Below are 27,637 nucleotides of genomic sequence, written 5' to 3' on the forward strand. Positions count from 1 at the left end.
GTTCGAATGTATCTGACCAGACACCTGCTGCAGCTTGAAAGGCCCCAAAAGTTCCTCACCAAAAGGATAAAGGGTCTCAAAATATGTCTTATGCTGCCCGACTGAAAGAACTCCAGCTCTATTCAGTCTCATACCGCTTGCTCAGAGGTGACCTGTGCCTGACATATAAGGCCATGTCAAACCCAGATTTGATGAATATGCTTCACCTCAAAAAATCTAGATCCCTCAGAACCACAAGGGCGGGAGACTTAAACCTTGACACGGTTATAAATAGAACGTGCTGGAGGGACAGATTCATCACCCAGAGACTCCCTATGCTGTGGAACAAAATCCCGGTACATGTGAGGCAGAGCACCTCTCTGGTCTTGTTCAAGAGGAATCTTGACCAATGGATGGGAGATTGCAGATATACCCCAGGGATTACTTCAGTGTCACTGCTTGACAGAGGCACAGCAAAATGATAGGCATAGTTTTTATTCAAACTAAAGGGGTGGCGAAAGCCACATAACTATGGGCTAGGCTTATAAATGCCCTTGGGCAGATAGCCTAGTATGAACCTATGAACCTATAAAAAATTCATATTTGTACTCAGTGCAGATCAGAGAGTGTCTAAATAATGCATTGGTTAGTTTACCTTTCCCAAGGTCATAAATATGTTCGTAAATTCTTTCTTAGACCCCTCTCCGTTTTGCCCACATAAAAACACTGACATTTTTTACAGGTTACCAGGTACACCACTCCCTTACTTTCACAGTTGTAAGTACCTCTACTTCTTAGGGTTCTTTTCCTACTTTGTAAACATACTTCACCTTTATTACTAATATAGGGGCACTGTTGGCATCTCCCACACTTGTATGTACCTAATCTATTTTTGCTTGTTCCTTTAGTTTTACTTCCTCTCTTTTCCAAAATATTCTTAATATTCCAGGAGTTCTTAAACACTAACTTTGGATGCATTCCATTTATTTCATCTATAACTGTTAAAGAAGAAAATTTATTCCATTCATTTGTTAGGGTCTGTTTAATTCTTTTATTTATTCCATTATATTCTACCACCAAACTCATTGGGATAGGAGTAGACAAAAATAATAGTAATTTAACTGATAGGATAACAGGTCAGGACACATATTTAAGGAGATTGGTGGTAGAATATAATGGAATAAATAAAAGAATTAAACAGACCCTAACAAATGAATGGAATAAATTTTCTTCTTTAACAGATATAGATGAAATAAATGGAATGCATTCGTGTTTAAGAACTCCTGGAATATTAAGAATATTTTGGAAAAGAGAGGAAGTAAAACTAAAGGAACAAGCAAAAATAGATTAGGTACATACAAGTGTGGGAGATGCCAACAGTGCCCCTATATTAGTAATAAAGGTGAAGTATTTTTACAAAGTAGGAAAAGAACCCTAAGAAGTAGAGGTACTTACAACTGTGAAAGTAAGGGAGTGGTGTACCTGGTAACCTGTAAAAAATGTCAGTGTTTTTATGTGGGCAAAACGGAGAGGGGTCTAAGAAAGAGAATTTGGTAAACTAACCAATGCATTATTTAGACACTCTCTGATCTGCACTGAGTACAAATATGAATTTTTTGTACTTGAACAAGTAAGACCTGACCTAAGAGGAGGACCATGGGAGGAGATATTGGAAAGTAAAGAGCTATGGTGGCAGGTCAACCTAGAAGCAGGAACTAAACCTGGGTTAAATGACACCCTTTCAATTTCTTCATTACTTAAATTGAGGGCTTTCAAGATTTAGAATAATTACCATCATAATGCACTAGAGGGAGCTGGTATACAATTTTTATTCATAGTAGTTTTTAACAAGGAAATCCATAATATATTTTTTAGCAAAGAACTTTTTATAAAAAAAGATTTTATTTCAGATTATAATATTTATATTTAGAAACTCTTACATCTTGAATTAATAAATTAAGGTAGAGAATGTATTATTGTAAATAGGAGACGAGTCATAAAAGGGTAGCTGTAATAAAAAGCATGAGGACACTTTATTTAGATAGGCATTAATATTAAATTAGCAGGGTGTTTTGATTTGTTTTGAATTAAATGAACTTTTTTTCATTGGATTCAATGTGCTCATATTAATGAATTAAGGTATATAAATGCAAATGTTTTAATTGTAGTTGTCTGATGAAGTCCTAGATGTATGGACGAAAACGCGATATGTGAATGTTATGAGATAAGGGCGTTTGTGTGGTTTTACATTTTCAAGTGGATTAAACAATAAATTGTTTGGTGTCACTATCAGCAATCTCTTGGTCTTTTGGCACTTACGTGGTGGATTATTGGTTACTTTTTAGTGCCTTGAGCTAGTTGTGTCGTGGAGAGGTGTATACACCTTTTATATCCAGTAGTGGCATCAGCAGTTTTGGAGATGTTGCTAAGAAAGATTTTTGTGCATGTAATTTTGATGATTCTTTGTTATTTTGAACATGCAGGTAAAATAAGGTTTTCATTTTTAATGCACTCAAGAAATTTTTTCATGGGAGACAATTTAATTTTTTTTCAGTTTTATTTAGTGAAAAGACTTTGAAATTCGCTTTATCAGGTGTGTGTGATTTCAGAAAAAAATTGCAGTAACTTTTTTTTTTGGGGGGGGGGGGGTTTGAGTAGTAGCTGGGCATTATGGAGCCATTTCTCAACTGATGAAAAAGCTTCTTGCATGATATGGAGGAGTTGATGAAGTTATTAGATGCACATACAAATGTAGAATCAGCATATTGCATGACAGGGGCTGGACTTAAGTAGGTATAGAGATCATTGATAAAGACATTAAAGAGGGGGGACCAATAACAAGACCCTTGGGGTACACCCGTGGAGACATGACAGAATACTCTCTCTCTAAACCTGAATTTTACAGATGTCAATTAAATAGCTATTGAACCACAGTAATGAAGAAGGGGACAGTCCAAATTCAGACAGTTTGTACAGGAGTTTAGGGTGAGAAACTTTACATAAACCTTGACAGGTCAAGAAATAAACAGGAAACAAGTCTGCACAAGTCCCTGCATTTATTCATGGTGTCTGTGAAAAGGGGAGCAGTAGCTTACTGTGAGTTGGGCGAAACCAAAGTTGGGTAAGAACCGCTCTTGTAGAAGAGATAGTGGGCAAGAACTGCTCTTGAAGAGATAGTGGAGAAGTTGCTTATGACTACATCTTTCAAGAATTTTTGAAAGAGGTGATAATACTGCAATAGGCCGGAAGTTGGAGACATCAGCAGAGATGCCACCTTCATAAAGGGGAATAATAATGGATTTTTCCATAGTGAGGGTACAAAGGATTCTTCAGATACTGATCTACTGATAAGGATAGAGACTGGGTATGCTATGTCATCAGCAGCTATCTTTAGGTATTCAGGTGGGAGGTTGCCAGCTGCAGTGGAACAAGGTCCGAGTTTACGTAGACGTTTTATCACCAATGTGGAGACTAGTCCTAAGTGGAAGTTAACAGTGGATATAGACAGTAAATCAGGTGCAGATGGAAATTGTTTGTATGGAGATTGCTGGATTTGGTCTAATTTGTTTACTGAATTACTAGGAATAGGTGTTATTGAAGTGGTAGAAGCACTGGATGGGAGTGAAGAGTTTTTAGATAGGAAAGTAAAATGCTTTCTATGAAGTAGGTATTAAATAAACTTGCTTTTGCTAGTAAACAGCTATTAGGAGAGGAATTGGATTCCTTGTTTGAGTCTAGATGTAACAGGTCGCATACTGATGTCCAGAATTTAGGGGTCTTTTGTGTGTTCAAGTTGCAGATGGCTATAATACGGTTTTGTTTTCAACTGAGATTGTGCAAATCTTTAGATTCGCAGGTTATAGGGAGATTTTAAGTTTAAGCCATACCTTCCAACATTGTGTAGTGAGCTATATTGCAAGGTTAACTTTCAATAAGTTTTTGCAGAGTGGGGCATGGTAATTTACAGCGTTTTAAGAATAAGGTATTGACTATCTTGCCGGTTATAGGGAGATTTTAAGTTTAAGCCATACCTTCCAACATTGTGTAGTGAGCTATATTGCAAGGTTAACTTTCAATAAGTTTTTGCAGAGTGGGGCATGGTAGTTTACAGCGTTTTAAGAATAAGGTATTGACTATCTTGCCGAGTGGGACAGTTTTTAGAACAGACTAGTTAAGGCTTTCAATGCACTGATGCAGTCTAGTGAATTTAGAATATTTTCAGGTTGCTTTAAGTTGGTGAGTAGTAGGTTTGGTTAGTGGGTGGTATTTCTATGGATATAAAGCTGAGGATTGGTGATTCGTCACTGTATCAAAGCAGAAAATCCCCAAGGCTCCAATAACAGAATAAGTTCTTACATTTAATTGAATTGCACTTCTTAATGCTTCTAGTTGTGCCATACAGCTAATCTACTAAATTCTGCACTGTTATAAAGCATTTTTACAGTTTCACTGCATTTCTGTACAGTTTTATACTGTTTTAACTGTATTTTCATTGCTATAGTGTTCCATTACTGTAATTGCATTTTTGTTGAATTACTTAACCGTAAACAGCTTTTTCATACCGAGAGCTGTACTTGGTTTGCGAGTGCTCTATTTAAGAGTGTCTTGTCTTCACTGTTAGTGAGAGTAACAGGGTTGCCTGACCTTCTTTAGCACGAGTGATTGGTTGAAAAAGTAGGGGCTAGCAGGATTGGGTAATAATTCAAGCTTCTAGATTATTCTATCTTTTCTGTTTGCAGGGTTTTGCTTTTGTTTGCTCATTGTGTACTGCTGCTGCACTGTTTTAACCCATTGTGAGGTATTTCAGTTGCATTTTTTCCCTTACCAGCACTCATATGCAACTGACACCCTCCCTTGCAGCTACTGTAATTTTATCCGGCCCTACTCTATTTGGATAATACCCACTCTACCATCCTTTACCTCTCTTCCACAGATTCTGACAACCATGGACGGACAATTTCCTGTGGTTTCTCCTAGTCTTGTTGATATGGGCATCCTGAGAGTGCAGCAACTGCCTCATGTACACGGACAACTCTTCTTCTACTACCTAGGAACACAATATATGTGATAGATGCAATTACATTATGAACGTAGAATCCTTGCCATCTCAAATCACAAGCCAGTACATCTGGCACTGAGAAGGTTGTCTGCCCAAACACCAGAAGCACCATAACCCTACCACCACCCACACCCAAACAGTACATTCCTACATATGTGGAGGTTCTCAACAAAAACATACCTAAACAAGAGACCTCAGAGGCAAAAGCACACACACAAACCACAACCTACCGCACCAAGCACCACACATTAGTACACATGCCAGTGTCTCACAGCCTCCAAGGTTCAGCCATAAACCCCAACATACTAGTTAAAGGAGACCCTATCGTGAGACACACAGATGTGTGCCTCTCATCAGGCAAGACAATGGGAAAGTCACAGTAAGTTGAACGTTAGGTGTTAGAATCCGCCATATCACTCACACACTCAAGTCTCTCAACAGGTACTCTTATGACTCTGCCATAGTCCACGTCAGTGTGAATGACTCAACCTCTCTGGACTATATGAAGAGAGACATGATTGAGGTCGCTGAATGTGTTTCCCAGTCAAGTATGTCCCTAGCCTTAAGCAGCATCCTACCATCACCCAAACTGATGCCTCAGTATAAACAGAAAATGACTGACCAACAATTAGCTTAGTTTTTGGTGTTATTCCAAGGGGATCCAGTACCGGACAACCTGGGAGAACATGACTGGCAGACCACGATGCTTTGCCAGAGATGGCCTTCATCTGTCTCCCTTTGGCTTCATGCTTCTGGCAAAGGCTCTTGCCTCCCCCGTAGTGCCTTTTTTAGGCAAAGTTATGAGGACAAAATTACCAATGTGAAAAATTCTTAACGAAATTTAAAGGTCATGCTGCTTAACGCTAGAAGTCTTAACATGAAACTGCACTCACTGCAAGCATTCCTCGTCATGGAAGATGCTGACATTTGTGCAGTCACTGAAACCTGGTTCAAAGCTGCAAAGAGAGCACCCCAGCCTTACCAGGTTACTTGTCCAACCATACTTTCAGACTCCAAACAGAGGGCTACAAAGCCAAAGGAGGTGGAGTTTCAATATTTATCAAAGATCTAGACATCTGTAGGCTGGACAAACAGTATGACGCACAGGGGACACTCCAGGTGCAGTGAACTATTAACAAAACATCTAAAATCACAGCTAGTGACCCCCCAAACATGACTCAGGAGGCCCATTCTACCTATCTGGACTTACATGAATCCATCAAGATTCAAACCTCTACCCTGATCCTGGGCGACTAACTATCCAACCACAGAGTGGAAGACCTATTCTAGCTCAAACAGGAGTGCCCAGAGATTCCTCGACTTGGTCAATCCCAATGCAATAGATCAGCTGGTAGACACCACAAGAGGTCGAAATATCCTGAACCTGGTACTAACCAACATGAGTAACCACTGTAGCACCCTTAGTGTCATCCTCCTTTGTAAGATCCAACCATAAAGCAATCACTTATGAGACAAGCAAAGGAGAAGGCCTTCCTTACCACTGTAGACACATGGTGGTCAAAGGTGAGGTCTCAGTCAACCTGTGTTGCCAAGTCTCTCACCACAGACTCGAAGCTTAGGATGGGGTTATTATTTATGTGGTAATCTGCAGGGACATCACCCTTGCTGAGAGGGATGATGAACTTAATGCAAAAAAGTATTAATCCCACGAATTTGGCACCAATCGTTAGCTTGCGTATACCACTAAGTATGTTGACATCATGTGGGGATTCGATGACTGCACCTACTTTGCAGTTTTCAGCAAACTTTGTCAGCCACAGATATTTTGTTCTTGCCCGGACTTCTGAGAAGTAGATTCCAAACAGAGGGCCCAGCACCAAACCCTGGGGAACACCACTGGTAAATGAGTCTGCTGGTAGAGTCCCCAACTTTAACTGTAGGAGTTCTGCTGGTGAGCCAGTTTGCAACCTACCTGACTATGTATGTGTTGATCCCCAATTTAAATTTTTCCCAAATCTTTCGAGTTTCTAATACCATGACGGGAATGGATCTCATTCCCCAAGTCAGAGTACAATTAAAGTTCACGAAATTAGTATTGCTTCAGTCTTTGATGTCAAAAGTGCTAATGTGCCCAGTAATGACTCCTACAATTCGTACGGTGTTACATGTACTAGTAACATATCTAAATATGATTGCAGCCCCCCCCCCCCCAAAGACCCATTGCTCCTACTACTATTGGAACTGTGAGTATCTTTGTTCTCATTTCTGCCTGCATATCCTGATATTTGCTGACTGTGTCTCTCTATGCAAGACACTGTAGTCCCTGGATATGGCAATTTCTATGAGCACTGTCACTTCTGCCTTCTACTTCTGGGCCACTACATCTAGTTTTCTTGCCTTCTACTTCTGGGCCACTACATCTAGTTTTCTTGCATCTATCTTTTGATACTTTTTTTTTTTTCTCCAAGTCATTTGGGTTTCTAATACCATGATGGGAAAGGACACTATTCCTAAGTCAAAGTACAATTAAAGTTCATGAAATTAGTATTGTTTCACTCTCCGACGTTAGCCAAAAGTGCTCTTCGCAGCACCCACAATGTGCCCAGTGAGGACTCTTTCTGCAATTCATATGGTGTTACAGGAATTGTTAACATATCTAAATACGATTGTAAATTTTCATAAGGACAGTTGCTCCTACTACTATTGGAACTGTCTGGGTACCTTTCTTCCACATGGCTCTCGTTTCTGCCTGGAGATAAAAGGTATTTTATGACACTGTCTCTCTGTACACAAGACACTATAGTCACTGGGTGTTGTGATTTTAACGATCAAGGATACTTTTATCTTCTTTTCTTGGACCACTATATCCGGTTTTCTAGCATCTATCTTTTGAACTGTTGGTATTGGGTCATCCCATACGATATAAACTTGATCAATTTTCTAGGATTCTTTGTGGCTCACATTTCCAGCATTCTTCGATACCATAATGTTTGCACAAATCTCCAGTGTAAACAGTCTCGCCACATTATTATGCCTTTCGGTATATAGCCTCTTTGCCATTAGTGCGTCGCAACCAGGTGTGACCATTTCCAATTTGGTTTTACAAAACCTACATGTCTACTTCTCCCACATGTTCAATGGACTTTGTAAACCAGCATGTACGTAGCCCACTATCCTAGGCTGCCAATAAAAAACCTTTCATTTCCAAATGTGAATTCACCTCTCCTTAACCATTCATGCATTCGTTCTTGATCAACATGAGGTTCTTCCAAAAGTTTTCTATACTTGCAACTATGTTTTTTCCACATTTCTTGCCTTCTCATCTAGTCCTTCACCTTATATTCTCTCTCTTGTTTTTTTAGCACATTCACTTGATACATGGTTTTTAAATCTACTTCTGGACTGATTTCCATTCCTGCTTGACGTCAGTATGCTTCTGCTAAATTAAGCAGAGATGTCACCTTAGATTTATTCCCCTCATGTTTCAAAACTTTCACTACATTTGGATCTTGTGAGGTCAGTAGATGTGCGTGAAGTCCCACGATTGCAGATCTATACATGTAATCAATTTCAAAAGGAGGCCCATCCCTCCTTCAGAACAGGGAATATATAATCTTGGTATACACAGATTATTATAAATCATTTAGTGAGCATGAAGCATCCTTCCTGTTTTAATATCCAATCTATCCAACACTTTTTGGGGCAGTCAATCACTCCAACACTAAGTTAGGACAGGAAGAGCAAACAGATTTATGGCTTGGATCTTGTTCCTAGACGTCAATGCTACTTTCAGGATTAATTTAAAGTCTTCTAAAGTATTCCTTACTGAGCTTTATTTGCATTTGTTCATGTTTTATTGCAGACCCTTCATCAATTCCCAAGTATTTATACACTCCCTCTTGCTAGAGTTCTTTTATATCACATTCTTGTCCCAAACTGATGTTTTCCTGGTGCTGCAGTTTTCCTTTTTTTAAAAAGTTGCTTTTGCACATTTATCAAGACCAAATGACATTCTAATATCATCTGAAAAAGTTTTGACAACCTGCAGCTGTGCTTTCAGTTCCTCTGATGAGCTATACAGGTTTAGATCATTGACAAAGAGAAGATGAGAAGTCGACTTTGTTGTTTTCTAGAAGCCAAATTGTAGCCATGGCCTAAGCTAAGTAAATGGATTAATGGCAAGGCAGAATAGCAATGGTGACAGTCACCCTGGAATATCCCCCTTTGGATTTTTATCCCTCCGATAATAATCTGTCCGTTATCATGGCTTAATTGCAAAGTAGTCTGCCACTGTTTCATGGTTACAGCGTAAGGTGCATCTTATGCATTTTAAGCACTTTTATCCAGGAATGTGGAATACTATCAAATGCTTTTTTGTAGTCAATCCATGTCATACTTATAGTGGAGAACTGTAAGAAGGGGAAGATTCTAACAAATGATCCTTTGTTCCACATGACTGTCTTTTATTGCCTTTTTGTTCTACTGCCATAATTGAATTTTCTTCTAAACTACTATAAACTTTGTCGGTGTCAATTCCTGTGTATAGTTTATATGTTGTTGTAAGACAAGTTATTGGTCTATAAAATTTTTAGGGTAGCTTGCAGGGTCACTCTCAAGTAAGAGCACTGTTTTTCCCGTTAACCAGTGCAGTGTGTGTGTGTGTGTGTGTGTGTGTGTGTGTGTGTGTGTGTGTGTGTGTACGCATATAAATAGTTCTTACTCATGGCTAACCTCGTGCAAAGAAGTTAATACAAAATCGGTAATGGGTGATCCCATGTGATGTAAACCATTTTGTAGGATGTTTTGTGGCTCACATTTCCAGTGTTTTTTCAGCCACTTCAATACCATAATGTTTGCACAATCCCCAGTGCAGCAGTTTTGCCACAATATCATGTCCTTCAGTATACACTCCTTCTGCCAGTAGTATGCCACAACCAGCAATGAGGTGTGCAACTGTTTCCAATACGGTTTTACAAAATCTACATTTGTCTGTTTCTCCCACATGTTCAATGGACTTTGTAAACCAGCCTGTACAATATGCGTTGATCCCCAACTGGGATAGTTTTTTGATTATGCCAGAGTGGGGGAAGTGTGTCAAAGGCTTTGGCCAAGTCTAGATAAGCCATATGCACAGATGTCTTTATCCAGGGCTTTGGAGACTGAAATGTTCAAAGTCCACCAAGTTTCAACAGGCATGATCTGCCTTTGACATACCCAAACTGTATTGGGTCAAACATTTGAAAGTTACCTATTTCTTTGTTGAGGCTTACGAGTCTGTAGTTCTCAGGGTAGGTAGATGCGCCACCTTTATGCAGGGGGATGACAGTTGCTGTTCTCCATTCAACTGGGACAAAAACAGTTCTTAAGCTGTGACTGAATGCATCTTGGGATATCGGGCCCCAAAGAGGCTATGTATTTGTCCTTAGAGTGGTTATAATCTGCTGTTAGGAGATACTAGGTGGAGAACAAGTGCTAGGTATGTTTTGGGGTACATATATGGTGGGGACAGGGTGAATATTTCACTGAACCTGTCCGCTATCAGGCTGGCTATTCCCTCAGGTTCTGTATGTGTGGTGCCATCCACTACTAGTCCCACACAAATCTGGGCCTTCCCTTTAAAGTTACGGATGCAGCTGAAGAATGCCTTATGGTTATCCTTAGTTACAGATAATTTAGTTTTGAAGCTTACTTTAGACAACCTGCTTTACTGGATGTCAACCAGGGTAGCTTGTTCTTCCTTGAGGATCTTGCTTTGATCCTTTCAGGGAGGCTGAGTCTATACATTTGCACAGGTGCTCATACAGGGTACCAGTGTAAGCCTCCGTATCGGTGTCAATGTTATCAGTGGGGGAAGGAGCTTTGAAGCAGTTTATTCTGTCTCTTAGGAGGCTATAATTGGCACTGGAGAATTTTATTTAGCCTCATTTCTTGTGAGGGGGTCAAAGGTTACCATTACTTCGAAAGAGACTGATTTCTGATCGGGCTTTACCAGGGAGGGTCATACACTTGTTGTGGTACAACAATCTTCCATGTTGGCGAGTACCAGGTCTAGAATGTTTGTATACCTTATGGGGGTACAAACTATCCGTTCCAGGGCATTTGTGCCAACAAGTCCAGGAACCTTAGGGTGAGCATGTTAGACTGGGAAAACTACATGTGTACTATGGACAGATGGTTGAAGTCACCGATGATCAGCATGTTTGGCTTTATTGTGAGTGACTCAATTAGGTCCAAGTAGACACTGTAGGCATCATGGTTCATAGAGGGAGCCCCTATGGCCAACAATAACTTGAAGGGGGATATTACCCACAGTTAATTTGCACCTGGATTATCTAGGGAGTCATTCTGTTTAACCAGCCTGGAGGTGTATTTATCTTTGATGAAAATTGCACTCCTCCAAATGTGGTTCTCACACATTCATTGTAAATAATCCAAAAAATGTACCAAAAGTCTCAATTGTGCAACTGAACCTATAAACTGGAGAAACACAAGCAAGTGGAGCCACGGATTCCTTCCTAGAAATGGTTTTAATTCCACTAGTTAAGCGCTTTTGGCCAGAAACAATGGCCTTCATCAGAACAAGCAAACTAACCATCATTATACAATTCATTCAAAACCATATAAATTAGTATTTGATTGGTTAAACACTTCTAACTTCAGGAAAACAAAAAACATTTCATATAACTTATTTATATCTACATATATTTCTAAACATAAAACTACGAACTGTTACAAATTTGCATTTGTCACAAGCTTTTCATCTTAAAACAGCTTTCTAATGAACTCCATAAAAAGGAGTAATTCAGATAATGCACTTTTAAGCACACTAAGATGCTCAGAAAATATATTTTGCAGTAACTGATGATGTTCCCCAGTGATTTTAATGGGGATAGGGAAGCTTGATTATAGGGAGTTAAAATGGCAAATTTTGTTGGATGCTTGCAAAGCACCGGGTTTAAATAATGGAGTTAATTACAGAGTTGTCCAAGAAAAAAAAAAAGCTTATTATGACAAATGCAAATAAATTTTCATTGATTCTGGCCAAAAGCACTTAACTAGTGGAATTAAAACAGTTTCTAGGAAGAATTCAGTGGCTCCACTTGCTTTTTTATGTGTTTCTCCAGTACAATCATTTTGTGGTTTGAATGCATGGAAGGCATTGCAACCAGGTACAGTTGGGGTTCTCTCCACGGCTTTGAACCAAGTCTCTGTGACTGCACAAACATCTGCATCTTCCAGAGTGCGGAGTGCTTCTAGTGAGTGCAGTTTCATATTCAAACTCCTAGCATTTAGCAGCATCACTTTGAGGTAGTCTTTCAAGGAGATGTTTACATCAGGAGTTTTGTTCTTTTGACATTGCCTAAAAAGGCACTATGGGGGAGGAAAGTGCCTTAGCCAGTAACTGAAAGCCAAGAAGCGACAGGTGTAGACCACCTCTGGCAAAGCAGCATGGCCTATCTACCATATCAGAGGCCGACCGGTACTAGATCCCCTTGGACTGACACCAGAAAGTAAGCCAATTGCTGAAGTCAATCATTCCTTGTCTGTATTGTGGCATCATCCTGGGTGAAGGCAGAATGCTGCTGAAGGCTAGGGACATGCCCACCCCACCTGAAGGACACATTCAGAGAGCTCAGTCATGTCTTTCTTCATATACAGTCCATTGAGGTACATCTCCAGTCGTTTACGCCAACATGGACTATCACAAATTCATAGCAGTTCCTTTTGTTGAGAGACTTGAGTGCGAGTGATTTGGCAGACCCTGGCACCAAACAGCTAATGGTGACCTTCTCCTTATCCAGTCTGGTAAGAGGGGCATCTGTGTTTCACTATGGAGTCACCTATGACTAAAACATCAGGTTTTGATGTGTTTTGCTATAAGAGCTCATTAGTGAGACAATTGAGTGTGTGTGTATTGGGTACTCTGAAGCACTATTACGTTTGGGAGGTTGCTACCCTTTAGGTAAGTTTCTGGCAAGTACCTCTGCATATGTGAGTTTTGGTGTTGGACGCATGGTTTGTGCAAGAGATTACATGTGTGAGCCAACAACTTGTTTACTGTTGGTTCAACTGTTTCATGCATGAGAGAACCCACATTTCAAATCCATAATATAAATGCATTTCTCATAGACTAGGTTTGTATGACTTAGAGTAATGGGTTGTCAATGTACATGAGGCAATTGCTACATTGCCTCAGGATGCCCATGTCCATCAAGGTGGCTGGGGAAAAGGTGGAAAAATGTCCATCCATAATGACAGGTGGAATGCTGTGACCAGCAATGGCAATGGGTTTGAAGACTTTGGTGTAGCTGGCGAACTAGTAAAAAAAAAAAAAAAAAGACCTATGTTGTGGAAGGCTAGGGGATCAAGACTTGTGGTAGTGCCACAGAAGGTGCAGCTAAGTTGCTATCTGGACAGCAGTGCACAAATTCTAGTGCGCAGATATCTGGGCAGCAGTGCACAAATTCTAGTGCGCAGAGCAGCAGGAGTCCGAGATGGAATACAAACAGCTGACTAGAGGAAAATAACCTTTCAACAAGTCTGTGTCTATAACCATCAGTGGATACCCCCCATGTTGCACTGTGCTGCACAAACAGAGACTTTGTAGTAACGAAATTAAGCAGGTTTTAAACCTTCTAGCCAATTACAGCACACGAGACTGGGCCCTGGGCCAAAAATCACCACTCCAGTGGGACCTTAGCTGCACTCTTCCCTCATAAGGGTGCAGGGGGTGCCCTCTTTTGTGGGGGAAAGCTGCTTTAGTGCTCAAAATGCTTAAACAGACTAGATTCAGCAATGTCTGGACCCAATCTACACTACCTAAAAACGACGGATAAAAATTCAGTAACAAAATAGCAGCACACAGCAACAATAACTATCATTAATAAAACGGTTACAAAATAGCAGCACACAACAGAAATAACAGAAGTGCAGAGCAAGTAAAACAGCTACTTATTAGTTAAAAAACACTGGATGCTTTTTTTCCTCAGCAGTTAAGCAGCCAGTCACCAACCTCTTGTATCTCTTAAAGGAAATATAACTAAGCCAGCACAGATAGGGAACGTAGACAGAGAATTAGGTGTGAGATGTATGTAGCAGACAGGGGACATGCTGTAGCCAAAACTCAATACTAAGTCAATGTACAACTGGGAAACAAACAGGAGTGGAGCTAGAGTAAAAGGGAAAAAAAAGGCTCCAGTAGTAAGGGAAGCCAGTATGCAATGTATTCCTGAGATCTCAATTTTCATAAAATGGGTTGAAAGGGGGCAACTGCGCTCATTCTAATGCAGGAGATACCAACAACAGTGACATTTCTGTACACTAACCCAGAAAGTACCCAGCTAAACCCTTACTTAAGGCACTTCTTTGTGACTTCTCACTCTAATGCCCTCTGGAGCCGAAATAACTTGTGACCCTGCTTTGGAGCCTTGCCTGATATTACCAGTGATGTCAATCTGGGAGGGGCTTGAGCAGTGTCACTGTACCTGGTAAAATGCATCAGAGAAAGTTCAGTTTGCAGGTTAAGAAAAAAAAAAAGTGTGCAAATCTCTCTTAACCATGGACAATAAGCACTGTATGTTAACTGAAAAACTGATGCTCTTGAAAACTACTTAAGGGTTAACAGACAGAGCGGGAACAATAATCATCATCATCTGTATACCCAATAGCAGCAATCCAAACAAATACACTGGAGTGCAACAGCTGGGTAGATCATCTTAATTAAAAGACACAAGATTATACTGGAGCAAAGCTTGGGTAAATCTCTAAGCATGCTTTTATCCACTGCCTATTTATGTAAAAGCAGTTAGGTTACATTACAATAACTCATAATTTAATTTGACATTTGTTTACCGGGAAAGTCAGACTGGCCCAGAAAGTGCTCATTTTCAGGGGAGACCTGGGGAGAAAAACTCCAAGTTCACATTCTTTCAAAAAGTCAACTACAGAGGTTTTAAATCACAAAGCATGATGTTACACTACAAAACACAGGAGTGAGAAAATGTTAAAAAAAAAAAAGGATGTTTCATAGTACAGTGAAACAAAAAAACAAGCTGGAGAAAATGTGAGGAAAAACTCAAGTCACATTTGTTACACAGATCAGTACACGATAAATGCTGCCCAAAACATTTCTAATGTATTTAAAATAGATATTAGAGATTACATGGATTTAAGACAGTGAGGGGAAAACGATGTCTTAGTTTGAGAAATGGTGTTCATATTGTCACACAAGCAAGAAGGATGGGAAAAAAAGATAAGAACAGAGCAAATATGGGCGTCTTCAGGTAGCTTAGGCGAGTAGGAAAGAAAGAGAGGTAGAGGAAAGGTCTGCAGAAGAATGGAGCAGACTAGGAGGTTGGAGAGGATTGTGAGGTGGGACTTAGGCTGAAGGGAGGCGAGTGAAGTATAGGGAGTAGGTTCAGCATGGATTGGCACAGGAGCACGTCCATGATTTTGTGAAGTCTTATTAAAGGTGGGTAGGCTAGAAATATTTCTGGTGGTTAGAGACAGAGAGCTCCAGTTTTTTTGCTACCGAGTATTGGTAAAAGCTCTAAGGGATTTATTTGGTTTATTTATGATGAGAAGTTGTCTTCTTATCCGAAAATTCTTTTAGGTAAATACTGGTTTGTTAAATGATTAAGATGGGCAAAGCTTGGATACAGAGACAGTGGAAAGTGCAACTCCATGATTCCAGAAGTTTACTAATGTGAACTACAATGGGAGTGCTGACAATGGGGCTGAAACCAGTTTACTGGAGTGCAGTGAGTCTAAAACAGACAAGTCAACACACGAAAAGCATCACACCTCTATGTGCAAACCAGTGGCTGGTCATGCAACTGACTATTTTGAACATTAGGAATATGTGGTAATGGTCATACAGGGAATGATAAGGTTCTGTGCATCTACATCTATACAGGGCAAATGTTAAATGCCACTGGGTGATGTGCTGTGGCTCACAAATGCAGACAACTTATAATAGCATAGAAATATAAGACAATTTAAAATGAGCCCACCAACCAAAAATCAAAACAGCACAAGTTCACTGTACTATTGGCAATCAGATGCCTAGAAATGGCTTAGCTTATCCTCTACTTTGAGTAAAACAGTAGTGAGGAAAAAAAAAAACACACCACACAATGACAAAGTGTACAACTTGTTATCCACACTACATTTTTTTAGAAAATGTATTACGACACCTAGTGAGCTATGATGAATGTGATATTCATAGGTACTTACTAGGCTATTGATTCATAAAGATGTTTGTAAGACTAGCCATACATTCCCATGAAATTTTTAGCTCTTATCCTTAAAGTACAAATAACCAAGAGCCAAGGCACATCATTTGCATGTTGCCAGTACCCATGAGGTACAAGGGTATTACGTATTGAAGGAGTAAGAGTACTTTGTTTTATGTGAAAAGGAAAACTATTCCAAATAAACGGTATTCTCTGACACACAACTACCCGCCCACCATGTCCTACTTATGTTGTAGAGACATCTCGAGCGAGTGTTTATGCTACCACTGAAGTAATGTTGTAGAGACATCTCGAGCGAGTGTTTATGCTACCACTGAAGTTGAGAATGTACAGAAGATGTAGCACAACAGGAGCTGCTGAGGCTCTTTATATGAGGGAGAGATCACCTATCAATAGTTTATATCATACTAGGAAGAGGGGCAAAGCTTTGAAATAGCCTGCATTTTTTATAAATGTATGTTCAGCCCCCGATTTGTGAGAAAGCATTGTGAACACTGAAATTGTCAAATGTACAGAAACTTTTTTGTCAGCATGATTGTTTTCTTCTTAACTGTACCGTATTTAGAACCCTATTTATCAAATATGTTCTTTATAGTTCTCACCACAGTTTTTGTTGGAAACGTAAGGTACCACATTACACACCTATATCCAGCCAAGATTTTACATAAATACAAAAATTAGTACAGTACTTAATGCCAAAGGCAAACAAGGTATGCAGTGACAGTCACAACCAATAATTTCCTTCTCCCAATATGCAATGCCCTCAGAGGTTTTTTTTTACTGAATATACGTAGGTGGAAAATGCAGAGTAAGCATATGAGGTGTGGAGAGTCCATTGTCCTCTCCCATGAAAATCATTTGTTTTCCTTCCTAGTACAAATGAAATAAAAGTTTACACCGTTTAAAACTGCACCTGATCACTTGCTTTTGCCATAAAATATATCTTACACTTATTATTTCTACTTACCCTTATTAAATCTTAAAACAACAAGATAACATCTCCTTCCCAAAGCCAACAAATTACCCAACACTTTGGACTGTAGAACAATCATTACCCTATGACAGGACCCAAGAGATTTAATATACAAAACAGTTAAAAATGTATTGCTAATAAATGAATAAAATGGTAGAATTAAGATCAGTTTTAGGGAATAAACCGCCATTTAGTATGGTAGTACACATGGGCACAAATCACTTGCACTTCCTACTGTATTGCAATGCAAAAAGTATACTTTTTCCTGGACTTCAGATCAGTTATCTTCATAAAAGGCAATCATTTGTATATGTAAACATATGCAATCCTCAACTATCTTTAGGTTCCTCCTGCTTGCAATCATTAAATCCTGCTCCTTTTAAAGTTTTGACAAAAAGCTTAATAAGTCCCATTACGTCCACCATACCATTGCACTGAAAAATATACTTGCGGTTTATTTTAATTATCAAGGCTGTCCAAATTATCAAGTGGAAGTCCGTCTTGTATAAGGCAGTCACACAGCCCATTTAGCTAGTACATGCTGAATAGTGCGCTTCGTAGGGCTCTGCAATTTACTTTCTGCATTCCACATCATAATCCTCCACTCATGTTGTATACATAAAGTGTCACATTCCAAAGTCCACTTTCTCATTAGCCCTACAACCATGATATCCATATGGAAAGAGATTCATAGCTCTCAACCTTTCATCAACAAAATGAGGAACACTAGCCCTCACAATGTGGAGCAAATGGGCAAAATGTGAAATACATACTAATGGCTTACTAACAACTTCAACTAGGAAGGCCATAGAATGGCTAAAATACGCTGGTTTTGCTTATAAAGAAGATCTTTTACTGAATTAATTTATTTACCAAGGATTTCGCTTAAAAAAAAAAAAAACTCCCAACACTGAACGTGTGACAGTCTTTCAATGTGGAACAGTGAGGTACATTAACTTAAGACCTCAAATGAGGTACGTTCCTTGTAATGAGGTACACTTGAGAGGTGTGAAAAGCTTCCATGTGAACACATACGGCATTTACTCTATCCTCTCCCAGGAAAAAAAAAAAACACACACACACACAAACCACTTCTCAATTTCGCAACCAAAGCATTTCAATATTATATGCAGAAGTCCAAACAAACGTACGTTTCTTAATAATATTTTTAAATTGTCTACATGTTCCAACATTTTCACTTCATATATTTGCTTTACAAACTCTGCACAGAAAGATCAACGAAAGTAACTACAGAGCTGCACTCACAAACAAATTCTACCACCCAAAAGTTCTCTGGAGTCGGACTCACCATCTGGTAACTCTCGGTCACTGATGTGCTGTAAGTGTGGGACACTCTCCGGCTCCACTAGGTCCGCCTCCACCTGATATATATCAATACGTTGCTGCTCCCGGTCCCGTCGATTCAACTGCTGCTGCTGGAGGCTTCCCCGAGCCCGGTTCACCTTTGGGCTCGCGTCTGGAGAGACGCAGCAGGTTAAGGAGTTGCCCATCCCGGCTAGATGCCAGGTCGGGGACGGTCACTCTCACCACCAAACCTTCACCGACTGACAAGCGGTTCTTACCCGCATAGAAAAAGCCGCCCCACGCGCATTAACACAAAATTTCCACTCAACTTTAACACCAACTGCTACATCAAATAGCGATCCCTTAGCCCCCTTCTCCCCTCACTGTCACCCAGATACACAGCCTCCACTCAAATCCGTGGCTTTTAAGGCCTATAAACAATTTCCGAACCTTCCGTCTACCGTAAAGGCTTTACAATCTTATCACTAGTTATAGCTTTCACCGTTCAGAATTGCCCCAACCCCTTCCTGCTGGGTAGGTACACCCTTTCACCGCTACTGTCGCTGTCTCTACCAGCATGCCCGTTCTTCAGTACCATCCCCAACATCCACACTGCCGGCTGCGTCACGAAGGTCAGTCCGGGCTAGGGCGGAGCCTGGAAAGATACACGTGGGAACAAGCGACCCCATGCTATTGCACAAACTCCTCAGTAGGTGTTCCGCAGAAAGTACATGGAGGATATTTTCACAGAAAGCTCTCTAGTATAACGTATTGTTACAGTTAAAGAAAAGGCGAGGTAGGTGAATAGTGTTGTGATTTATTACCGCTTGCTTAAGAAGAAGGAGCAGTTCCTCGAAAGAAAGCAAACGGGAAATAACGTAAGTAAAGCCGATTGAAAAGTTTATGTAGTTAATCATTTGTTTCATAACGTTTGAAGACCGAGAAGTGCTTGTATATTTTATTCCCATATTTTGTTTTAAATATATGGTAATATGATCAGTGGAGAAGACTAGTAAAGAATGTTAGTGACGTGTATTGATAAGGAGGCATGCAAAGGATGTTAAGTACTTAATTGTATTATGCACCGTGTATGTATACTTGCCCACTGTAAATGTGTCCATGTCTGGCTGGTGCAGAGTAGGGATCATAGAAGGTTAATAGGCTAATGGCTCTGGGGCCCTTAAAAGCCTAGCCAAGAGTTTATCCGCAAAAAGAAGTTTCAGTCAGCACCTGTCGCCCCTGTCTGTGGAAATGTGGAACCCCTGGGACAATTTTGTGGTTTCCCATCCGTTCTTCAAGGTTGTGCTTGAAGAGGGTCAGCGAGGTACCATGTTTGACATGTATGGGAAGTCTATTCCAAAACCAGGGTAGCCTCTGGGAGACAAACCTGTCTCTCCAGCAGATTTTGTTGATGTCACATACTCTATTTAGGCCTATCCAGCAGGTAATGCGTGAGGAGTTAGACTTACGGATATGGAGCATCTCTAGTAGGGCAGGGTCTGATATCGCTTTGTAGGTGAGACGCATATCACCTGTGAGCAATCTGTATGATACCGAGTAGAGTGATAGTGATTTGAGCCTGTCCACATAGGACAGATGTTGGAGACCATGGGTTCTCTTTGTGAGGTGTTTCTGTGGCCTTTCTAGTTGGTGCAGCGGTTTTGGAGAGGTACTTACCAAGTGGGCATTTTACTCAATTATAGGTCTAATGAGGAGTACAGAGAGGTAATAACCTCCTTTTTTCTGGATGCAATCTCTTTACGTATGAGATGAACCAAGTAAAAAGCTTTTCTGGCCACTGCCGCCAGATGATGGTCTAATGTGAGATTATCAACCTGAGTACCCAGGTCTCTCACCACAGGTTGTGTGCTTAGGGAGTTGCTGTTGATGTGGTAATCAGTAGGGGCCGTGTTTTTGCAGAATGGTATGAGAATACATTTTTTTGTGTTTAACTTAAGGCCATGACTTTGGCACCAGTTGTTTGTAGCTGTGAGACCCTCTTGCAGTATATTAACATAATTTGGGGAATCAATGACAGCACCCAACTTAGTCATTTGCAGACCTGGTCAGCCGCAGGCCCTTTGTCTTTCCCTGGACCTCTGAGAAGTAGATGCCAAACAGTAGGGGTCCCAGAACAGATCCCTGGGGAACACCACTAGTAACAGGTCTTCTGTCTGACATTCTGTGAGCCAGTTGGCCACCTGTATGACGAGATAGAGATTAACACCAAGTTTTGTTAGCTTTTCGATGATGCCCAAGTGGGGGAATTGTGTCAAAGGCCTTGGCCAGGTCAAGGTAAGCTTTATGCACTGACTTTGCCCTCATCCAGGGCCTTTGTGACAGTCTTAAAGAAGTCAGCTAGGTTCAATAGGCAAGATCTGCTCCTGATGAATCCAAATTGGGTGGGGTTGAGTGCTTAGAGGTTGCCTATGTCCTTGTTTATGAGATACATAATATGCTCCATGGCTTTACAAATCAGGCTAATGGGGCAATAGTTTCTTGGGTCAGTAGCGGCACCACTTTTGTGCAAGGGGATGACAATGGAGGTTCTCCACTCTGCTGGAATAAAGCCTATAATTAGGCTGTGGTTGAATAGGGTGCTCGGTGGCAAAGCTAGTTCTTGCTGGAAATGGTGCAAAATACAGCCTGGGATACTATCAGGTCACATGGAAGATGTGTTCTATGCCTTGGATAGGGCCTTTAACACTTGATCTTTGGAGATGTGAGGCGTGGGACAAGTATCGGGGATGTCGACTGGACCTTTGGGGGGACGATAAGGGGGTGAAGTATCAGCTAGCAAGTTGGCTAAGTCAGCAGGATCAATGTAAGTGGTACCATTAAGTACTAGTTTGGAACAAACTTGGGCTTTGCCATGGAGGTTCCTAATGTAACTGAAGAAGGACTTATGGTTTCCCTTTGTTTCAGAAGCTAGTTGCAACTCCTAATTGGCTTTGGAGGTTTCACTAATTTGCTTGTTGAGGCAGAGGAGGGAGTTTTTCCAATTTGGAATTTGTTCCTTTTTACCCTTGGACAACAGTTTTTTCCTTTTGTTGTAAAGCCTGTTGATAGAGGATGTCCACCAGACAGGTTTGTGTTTCCTTGAGGAGCAGATTTAATTCTGTTGGGTATGGCCGAGTCTATGCAGTTGTACAGGTGCTTGTATACTACACTGGTGTACTGTTTCAGCATAGTTGTCTGCATCATCGGTGGGGGTGTGTGTGTGAAGCTGCTGATATACCCTCCCGTAGGAGGTTGTAATCAGCTTTTGAGAAGTTTTTAGTGTGGTTACAGCTGAAGGGGGTTGGGTGGGATAGAAACTTCCAGTGAGACAGACAGATGATCTGATCTCACCAGGGAAGAACATACTACGGTAGTGTTGCAGCGGTCACCCACGTTGGTGAGCACCAATTCCAGTATGTTATCTCCCCTTGTGGGGGATGAGACCAGCTGGTCTAATGCATTAGAATTGATGAAGTCAAGGAATCGTTGGGTGAGTGCATTAGTGCAGGAATAGTTTACCCAGTCTGTGGTGGGGTAATTGAAGTCACCAAGGATAGGGGTGTTAGAGGGTACCTGTCAAGTAGGTCCACTTAGGAGGAGTGGGTGTCCTGAGACATGGAGAGGGGTCTATAGCTGGCTATAACTTGGATGGGTATCTTGCCAACTGTCGGTTGTACCTGGAGTAATTCCAGTGCATCATGCTGGTAAACCAGTCTGAAGGTATGCTTGTCCTTAATGAAGGTAGAGACTCCACCACCCTTAGTCTTGTCGACCTCATTTTGGGGTTGCAAAGTGTGGAATGAGGTATAGCCTGGTAAGGAACGGTGTTCTCCACAGCCCTGAACCAAGTTTCCGTGACTGCACAGACATTGGCATCTTCCAGTTTGAGGAGAGCCTCCAGTGAGTGCATTTTCAGATTAAGACACCAGCATTGAGCAGCATGACCTTCAATTTGCTTTTTGACAGCTCTTTTAAGTTGGATGATTTGTCTTTGGGACATAGCCTAAAAAGGCACAATGGGGGAGGCAAGAGCCTTGGCCAAGATGCGGAACCCCAGGGGTGACGGGTGAAGGCCATCTCTGGCAAAGCATCGAGGCTTGTCCACCATGTCATCCCAGGCACAGATAAGGGATCCTCTTGGAAAGACATCAGAAACTAAGCCAATTGTTGAAGTCGGTCATTTTTTGTTGGTATTGTGGTATCCTTCTTGGTGAAGTTAGGATTCTGCATAGGGCTAGGGTCATACCTGCCTGGAGCACATACTCTCGGAGCTCAGTCATGTCTCTCTTCATATTCACACCAACATGGACAATAATAGAGTCATACTTGTACCTGTTGTGAAGAGACTTGTGTGTGCGTGATGTGGGGGATTTTAGCGCCTGACAAACGGCTGAATGTGACCTTCTCCTTGCTGAGCCTGGTGAGGGGAAAATTAGTATCACTATTGAGTCACCAATGACTAGTATGTTTGGTTTATTGTTGTGCCTTATGGCTTGCGTTGGTTTATTGTTATGCCTAATGGGCTGTGTTTGTGACACACTGTTGTGTTGACTACTGTGTGTGATGTGACTGGTGTTGTGTGCGGAATGTTTGTGAATGTGTTTTGGGGGTTTCTGTTGTTTAGGTAAGTTTATATTGATGACCCCTGCATAGGTGGGTAGTGTGGTGTTTGTGCTGGCAATCTCCTCTTTGACAGGTGTACTGACTGTGATGTGAGAGAGCATGGATTCCAGCTTACTGATGTAGATGCATCTCTCGCAACCCTAGCAGAGCAGTTAGTACACAAGCAATGGGCATATTTATATTAATACACCTTATGCTTCTAGAGCCAAAGGTGGTAAGTACAGAGGGGAGCACGCAGTAAGCAAGACTGAAAACTAATTGCTAAACTACATATAGGCACAAAACAAGCAAGTTGGTCACAAGTACCCGAAACCGCACTGATAAACCAAAAAAAAGGTACAGGCCAGATAGCCAGTCCCAGATGATTGTTTATTCCGCAAATCCACGAGCCAACACTGATAAATGTTCTTTGGTTTGCAGTGTGATTTATCAGTGTTGGTTTGTGAATTTGCAGAATAAACAATAATCTGGGACTGGCTATCTGGCTTGTACCTTTTTTTGGTTAAACTACATATAGGCCATTAAATTGCAGGGTATAATGACTGCAGAATTTAATTGTATTTTGAGTTAGAATGAATCAAGGAAATCCATTGTGATCTGCCACTGTAAGCAAGTATGTAAACAATGCACAGTCAGTGAAAGTAGTTACAATTACAGAGGGGTTTTATGTAACACATCAAATAATGTAACTCCTGATCACCTGTGGTAGTTCTGCAGAAGTTCCTTGGGATAATGTCTGGGAGAAGAAAACACATACAGGGAGATGTGCAAACTGCACCGAAGGCACAATAGCCAAGGACTAAACTGCAGAACCAGTTACTGTGAGAAAGCAACACTAAATACTGCATCATTATGCTGTTCCATTCCAACTTGTATTTAAAGCTCACTTAAAGTTAAATGGCAGTAACCATGCCTTTTTTTTAACCAGTTCATCCAGTATCTTATTCTAGAGATGTTTATAAATGAGGATGTTTAGGGAGTAATTACAGTAGTACAGCAAAATTATTTACACTAACAGTATCAATTCTTAGCCACCAAAGTCAAGATATTTGCATTCCGCTCTGTTGTAGAGGGATAAAGATTGAACTGCATTGCAGATAACCCAGGCTGATGTAACAGCCTGGGTGCTGGAGGACTCCTTTTGGAGAAGGGAGGAGAGTAAGCAGCAACCCAGGGCGAGAGACTTGGCTTGGTGCTGATATAGCTGTCACCTAGAGAAAGGCTTGATATGGCATTTCATCATATCAGGACTTGATGAGCATGTATTTTTTTGCTGAGTAGGGTAAATCTGCTAAAGCACAAAGATAATGACAGACTGCTATCTGTATAAGTGGGAACATTGCTTCAAACATGCTGTTTAGCATGGCTGACTCTAACGTTTGAATAGATAATGCCTGTGGATGCAGCTGTCTATTTGGAGTAGCACCTATATGGATAGGTAAACTTTTTTTTTTTGGAAAGTGTATGTAGTTTTGTGTGTTAAAAGAGATGGGGTTAAAATGCATTTAGAGTTTTGTCTCTTGATGATTTTGATGAAGTTCACAGGAAGTTGTGATATGGTTCAAATAGATATGAGGGGAAGCAAATAGAATATTAGCTTACCAAACATTAGTGTCTACATGTAAACTGCAAGTTATAAGCCTATGTTAAAAAGAACTGGCATGTAAAATTTGTGCAGCTTTGCCAATAGTAACATGGAATGTAAATGGTATTGTCAGTGTAGCTAAAAGCAAAAGTACTACATTATATTAAGAAATGTAGAATGTAAATAGCAATGTTACAAGAGACACGTGGATAGAAATGAGTGAGTGAATTTGACATGGAAAGGATTTCAGAATAGATATTCAGCAGGGTATTAAGTGCAAGGAAAAAGGGTAATAATAATAATTGTGAGAAGGCCCCCAGTAGTGAAGAAAAAGGGGGATACAGTACAGGTAGATTTCTGGTAGTAAGGAGTTATTTGTAAGGATGTGGACTATGATGACATATATTTATATTCCATCTCAAACTGCTATTGCAGAGCTTAGTAGAATTTTTGGAGAAATAATAAGCAGTTATAAGAGGATGTCGTTTATGGGAGGGTTCTGCAACCTGAGTTGCAATATTTTTTTGTTTCCCTTCTCCTTCATTCCTTCTAGCTTCTGTAAGTGCTCTCAGCCTGTGCTATTTTCCCTGAACTGGCTTCTCCAAGTGCCCCCAGCCTCTGTTTCCCCCAGACTGGCTTTCCAAAGTACACCTGGCCTCTACTATTTTCCCCAGACTATCTCCATTGTAAGATCGGGGCAAGCACAGGGCCTAAGGGCATTTGGGGAGGGGTTTTGCTACTGACTGCTTCTAACATGAGGTTTCATTTATCACCTACCCCTTGGTATCTCACCAGAGCATTTTCTTGTTACATCCAAGGGCTTCTTCCTTCCGTGGACCATGCCAACCCGTAGCTAATGTCTAGACCAATGCCCTTCCTGTTGGCACCACAAATACCTGAGCTGCTAATTGAAGCCAGGTTGCTTGGGTGGTAGCTAGGGTTTTATCCAACGTGCTATGGACTCAACCTTATTTAGGGATATACAGAGGGACCTAGAAGAGAAAATACAGCAAAAGAGGGTACATTTCTGAAGAAGTACATAATAATATTTGGTATGGAAAATGTGAGTTTTGTAACTAAAACTCAGATGAAAATTGTATAGTATTCTCAAAATACAATAACTTGGCCAGATTGAATAGAAATTGTATTTTACAAGAGCATCTGTATATAATTGAAAGCTTTGAGACCAATCCATTAACTATATCAGATTAAGCACTAAAAAATAAATAAAGATAGTGATGCAGAGTAAGAGTAAAATTTCATATTTCCATACCAGATCGGTCGAGGCCCGGGTTAACAATGACTGCCAACAGTACTGTTAGCCAACAGGGTGCTGGCAGAAATTGGGCTACTGTTGGCCGAAGGAGAAGAGGAGGGTGAAGGCATGCCCGAAGGGAGGAAGAGAGGAGGAAGGTTAGGAGTGTAGCAGTGAGGGTAGGAACTTTGAACATTGGCAGTATGACTAGAGAGCTAGCTGATATGATGGAGAGAAGGAAGGTTGATATATTGTGCATGCAAGAGACCAGATGGAAGGGAAGTAAGGCCAGGTGTTTAGGAAACGGGTTCAAATTGTTCTATCATGGTGTGGATGGCAGGAGAAATGGGGTAGGGGTTATACTAAAGGAACAATATGCCAAGAGTGTTTTAGATGTGAAGAGAGAGAGTGATGTTTATGAAGCTCGAAACTGATGGTGTAATGATGAATGTTGTTAGTGCATATGCTGCACAAGTTGGGTGTGCGATGGATGAGAAAGAGAAATTTTGGAGCAAGTTGGATGAAGTTGTGGTGAGTGTACCCAAGGGTGAGAGACTAGTGATTGGAGCAGACTTTAATGGGCATGTTGGTGAAGTGAGCAGAGGGGATGAGGAAGTGATGGGTAGGTATGGTGTTAAGGAGAGGAATGCAGAAGGGTCAGATGATTGTGGAATTTGCGAAAAGGATGGACATGGCTGTGGTGAATATGTATTTTAAGAAGAGGGACGAGCATAGGGTGACGTACAAGAGTGGAGGAAGATGCACACAGGTGGATTATATCCTATGTAGGAGGGCCAGTCTGAAGGAGATTGGAGACTGTAAAGTGGTGGCAGGGGAAAGTGTAGTTAAGCAGCATAGAATGGTGGTCTGTAGGATGACGTTGGTGATCAAGAAGAGGAGGGGGAGTGTGAAAGCAGTGCCAAGGATTAAATGGTGGAAGTTAAAGGGTGATTGTGAAGTGGAGTTTAGGGAAGAGTTAAGACAGGCACTGGGAGGCAGTGGAGAGTTACCGAATAGCTGGGTAACTACAGCAGAACTAGTAAGGGAGACTGCCAGAAAGGTGCTTGGTGTGACATCTGGACAGAGGAAGGAGGACAAGGAGACCTGGTGGTGGAATGAGGAAGTACAGGAGAGTATACAGAGGAAGAGGCTGGCGAAGAAGAAGTGGGATTGTCAAAGAGATGAAGAAAGTAGACATGAGTATAAGGAGATGAGGCGCATGGCAAAGAGAGAGGTGGCGAAAGCCAAGGATAAGGTGTATGAGAGATTGGACACTAAAGAGGGAGAAAAGGACCTATACCGATTGGCTAGACAGAGGGACAGAGCTGGGAAAGATGTGCAGCAAGTAAGGGTGATAAAGGATAGTGAGGGAAAGGTACTCGCAAGAGAGGAGAGTGTGTTGAGTAGATGGAAAGAGTATTATGAGAGGCTGATGAATGAAGAGAATGAGAGAGAGAAGGTTGGATGATGTGGGGATAGTGAATCAGGAAGTGAAACAGATTAGCAAGGAGGAGGTAAGGACAGCTATAAAGAGGATGAAGAATGGAAAGGCTGTTGGCCCAGATGACATACCAATGGAAGCATGGAGGTGCTTAGGAGAAATGGCAGTGGAATTTCTAACTAGATTGTTTAATGAAAGTTT

At 41.0% G+C, this 27,637-nt stretch overlaps 2 protein-coding genes across 4 annotated transcripts in view; one reads left to right on the plus strand and one right to left on the minus strand.

The window, feature by feature from the left end:
- Window positions 1-18,738, minus strand: part of CCNYL1 (cyclin Y like 1) — a 1,025,424-nt gene extending 1,006,686 nt beyond the window's left edge. The window contains exon 1 of the mRNA XM_044060538.1: window positions 18,537-18,738. Within this exon, the coding sequence (XP_043916473.1) occupies window positions 18,537-18,738 (202 nt within the window). The remainder of the gene's footprint in view (window positions 1-18,536) is intronic.
- Window positions 18,739-19,307: 569 nt separating this feature from the next.
- The window catches only part of METTL21A (methyltransferase 21A, HSPA lysine), a 155,594-nt gene continuing 147,264 nt past the window's right edge, over window positions 19,308-27,637 (plus strand). For all 3 annotated transcript variants that reach the window (XM_044060539.1, XR_006363433.1, XR_006363432.1), the window contains exon 1: window positions 19,308-19,410. The gene's annotated coding sequence lies outside the window, so the exon portion shown is untranslated. The remainder of the gene's footprint in view (window positions 19,411-27,637) is intronic.

This window comes from Protopterus annectens, chromosome 2.part0, assembly GCF_019279795.1.
Source record: "Protopterus annectens isolate FY-2018-M chromosome 2.part0, PAN1.0, whole genome shotgun sequence".
In the NCBI taxonomy this organism is placed as follows: Eukaryota; Metazoa; Chordata; order Ceratodontiformes; family Protopteridae; genus Protopterus; species Protopterus annectens.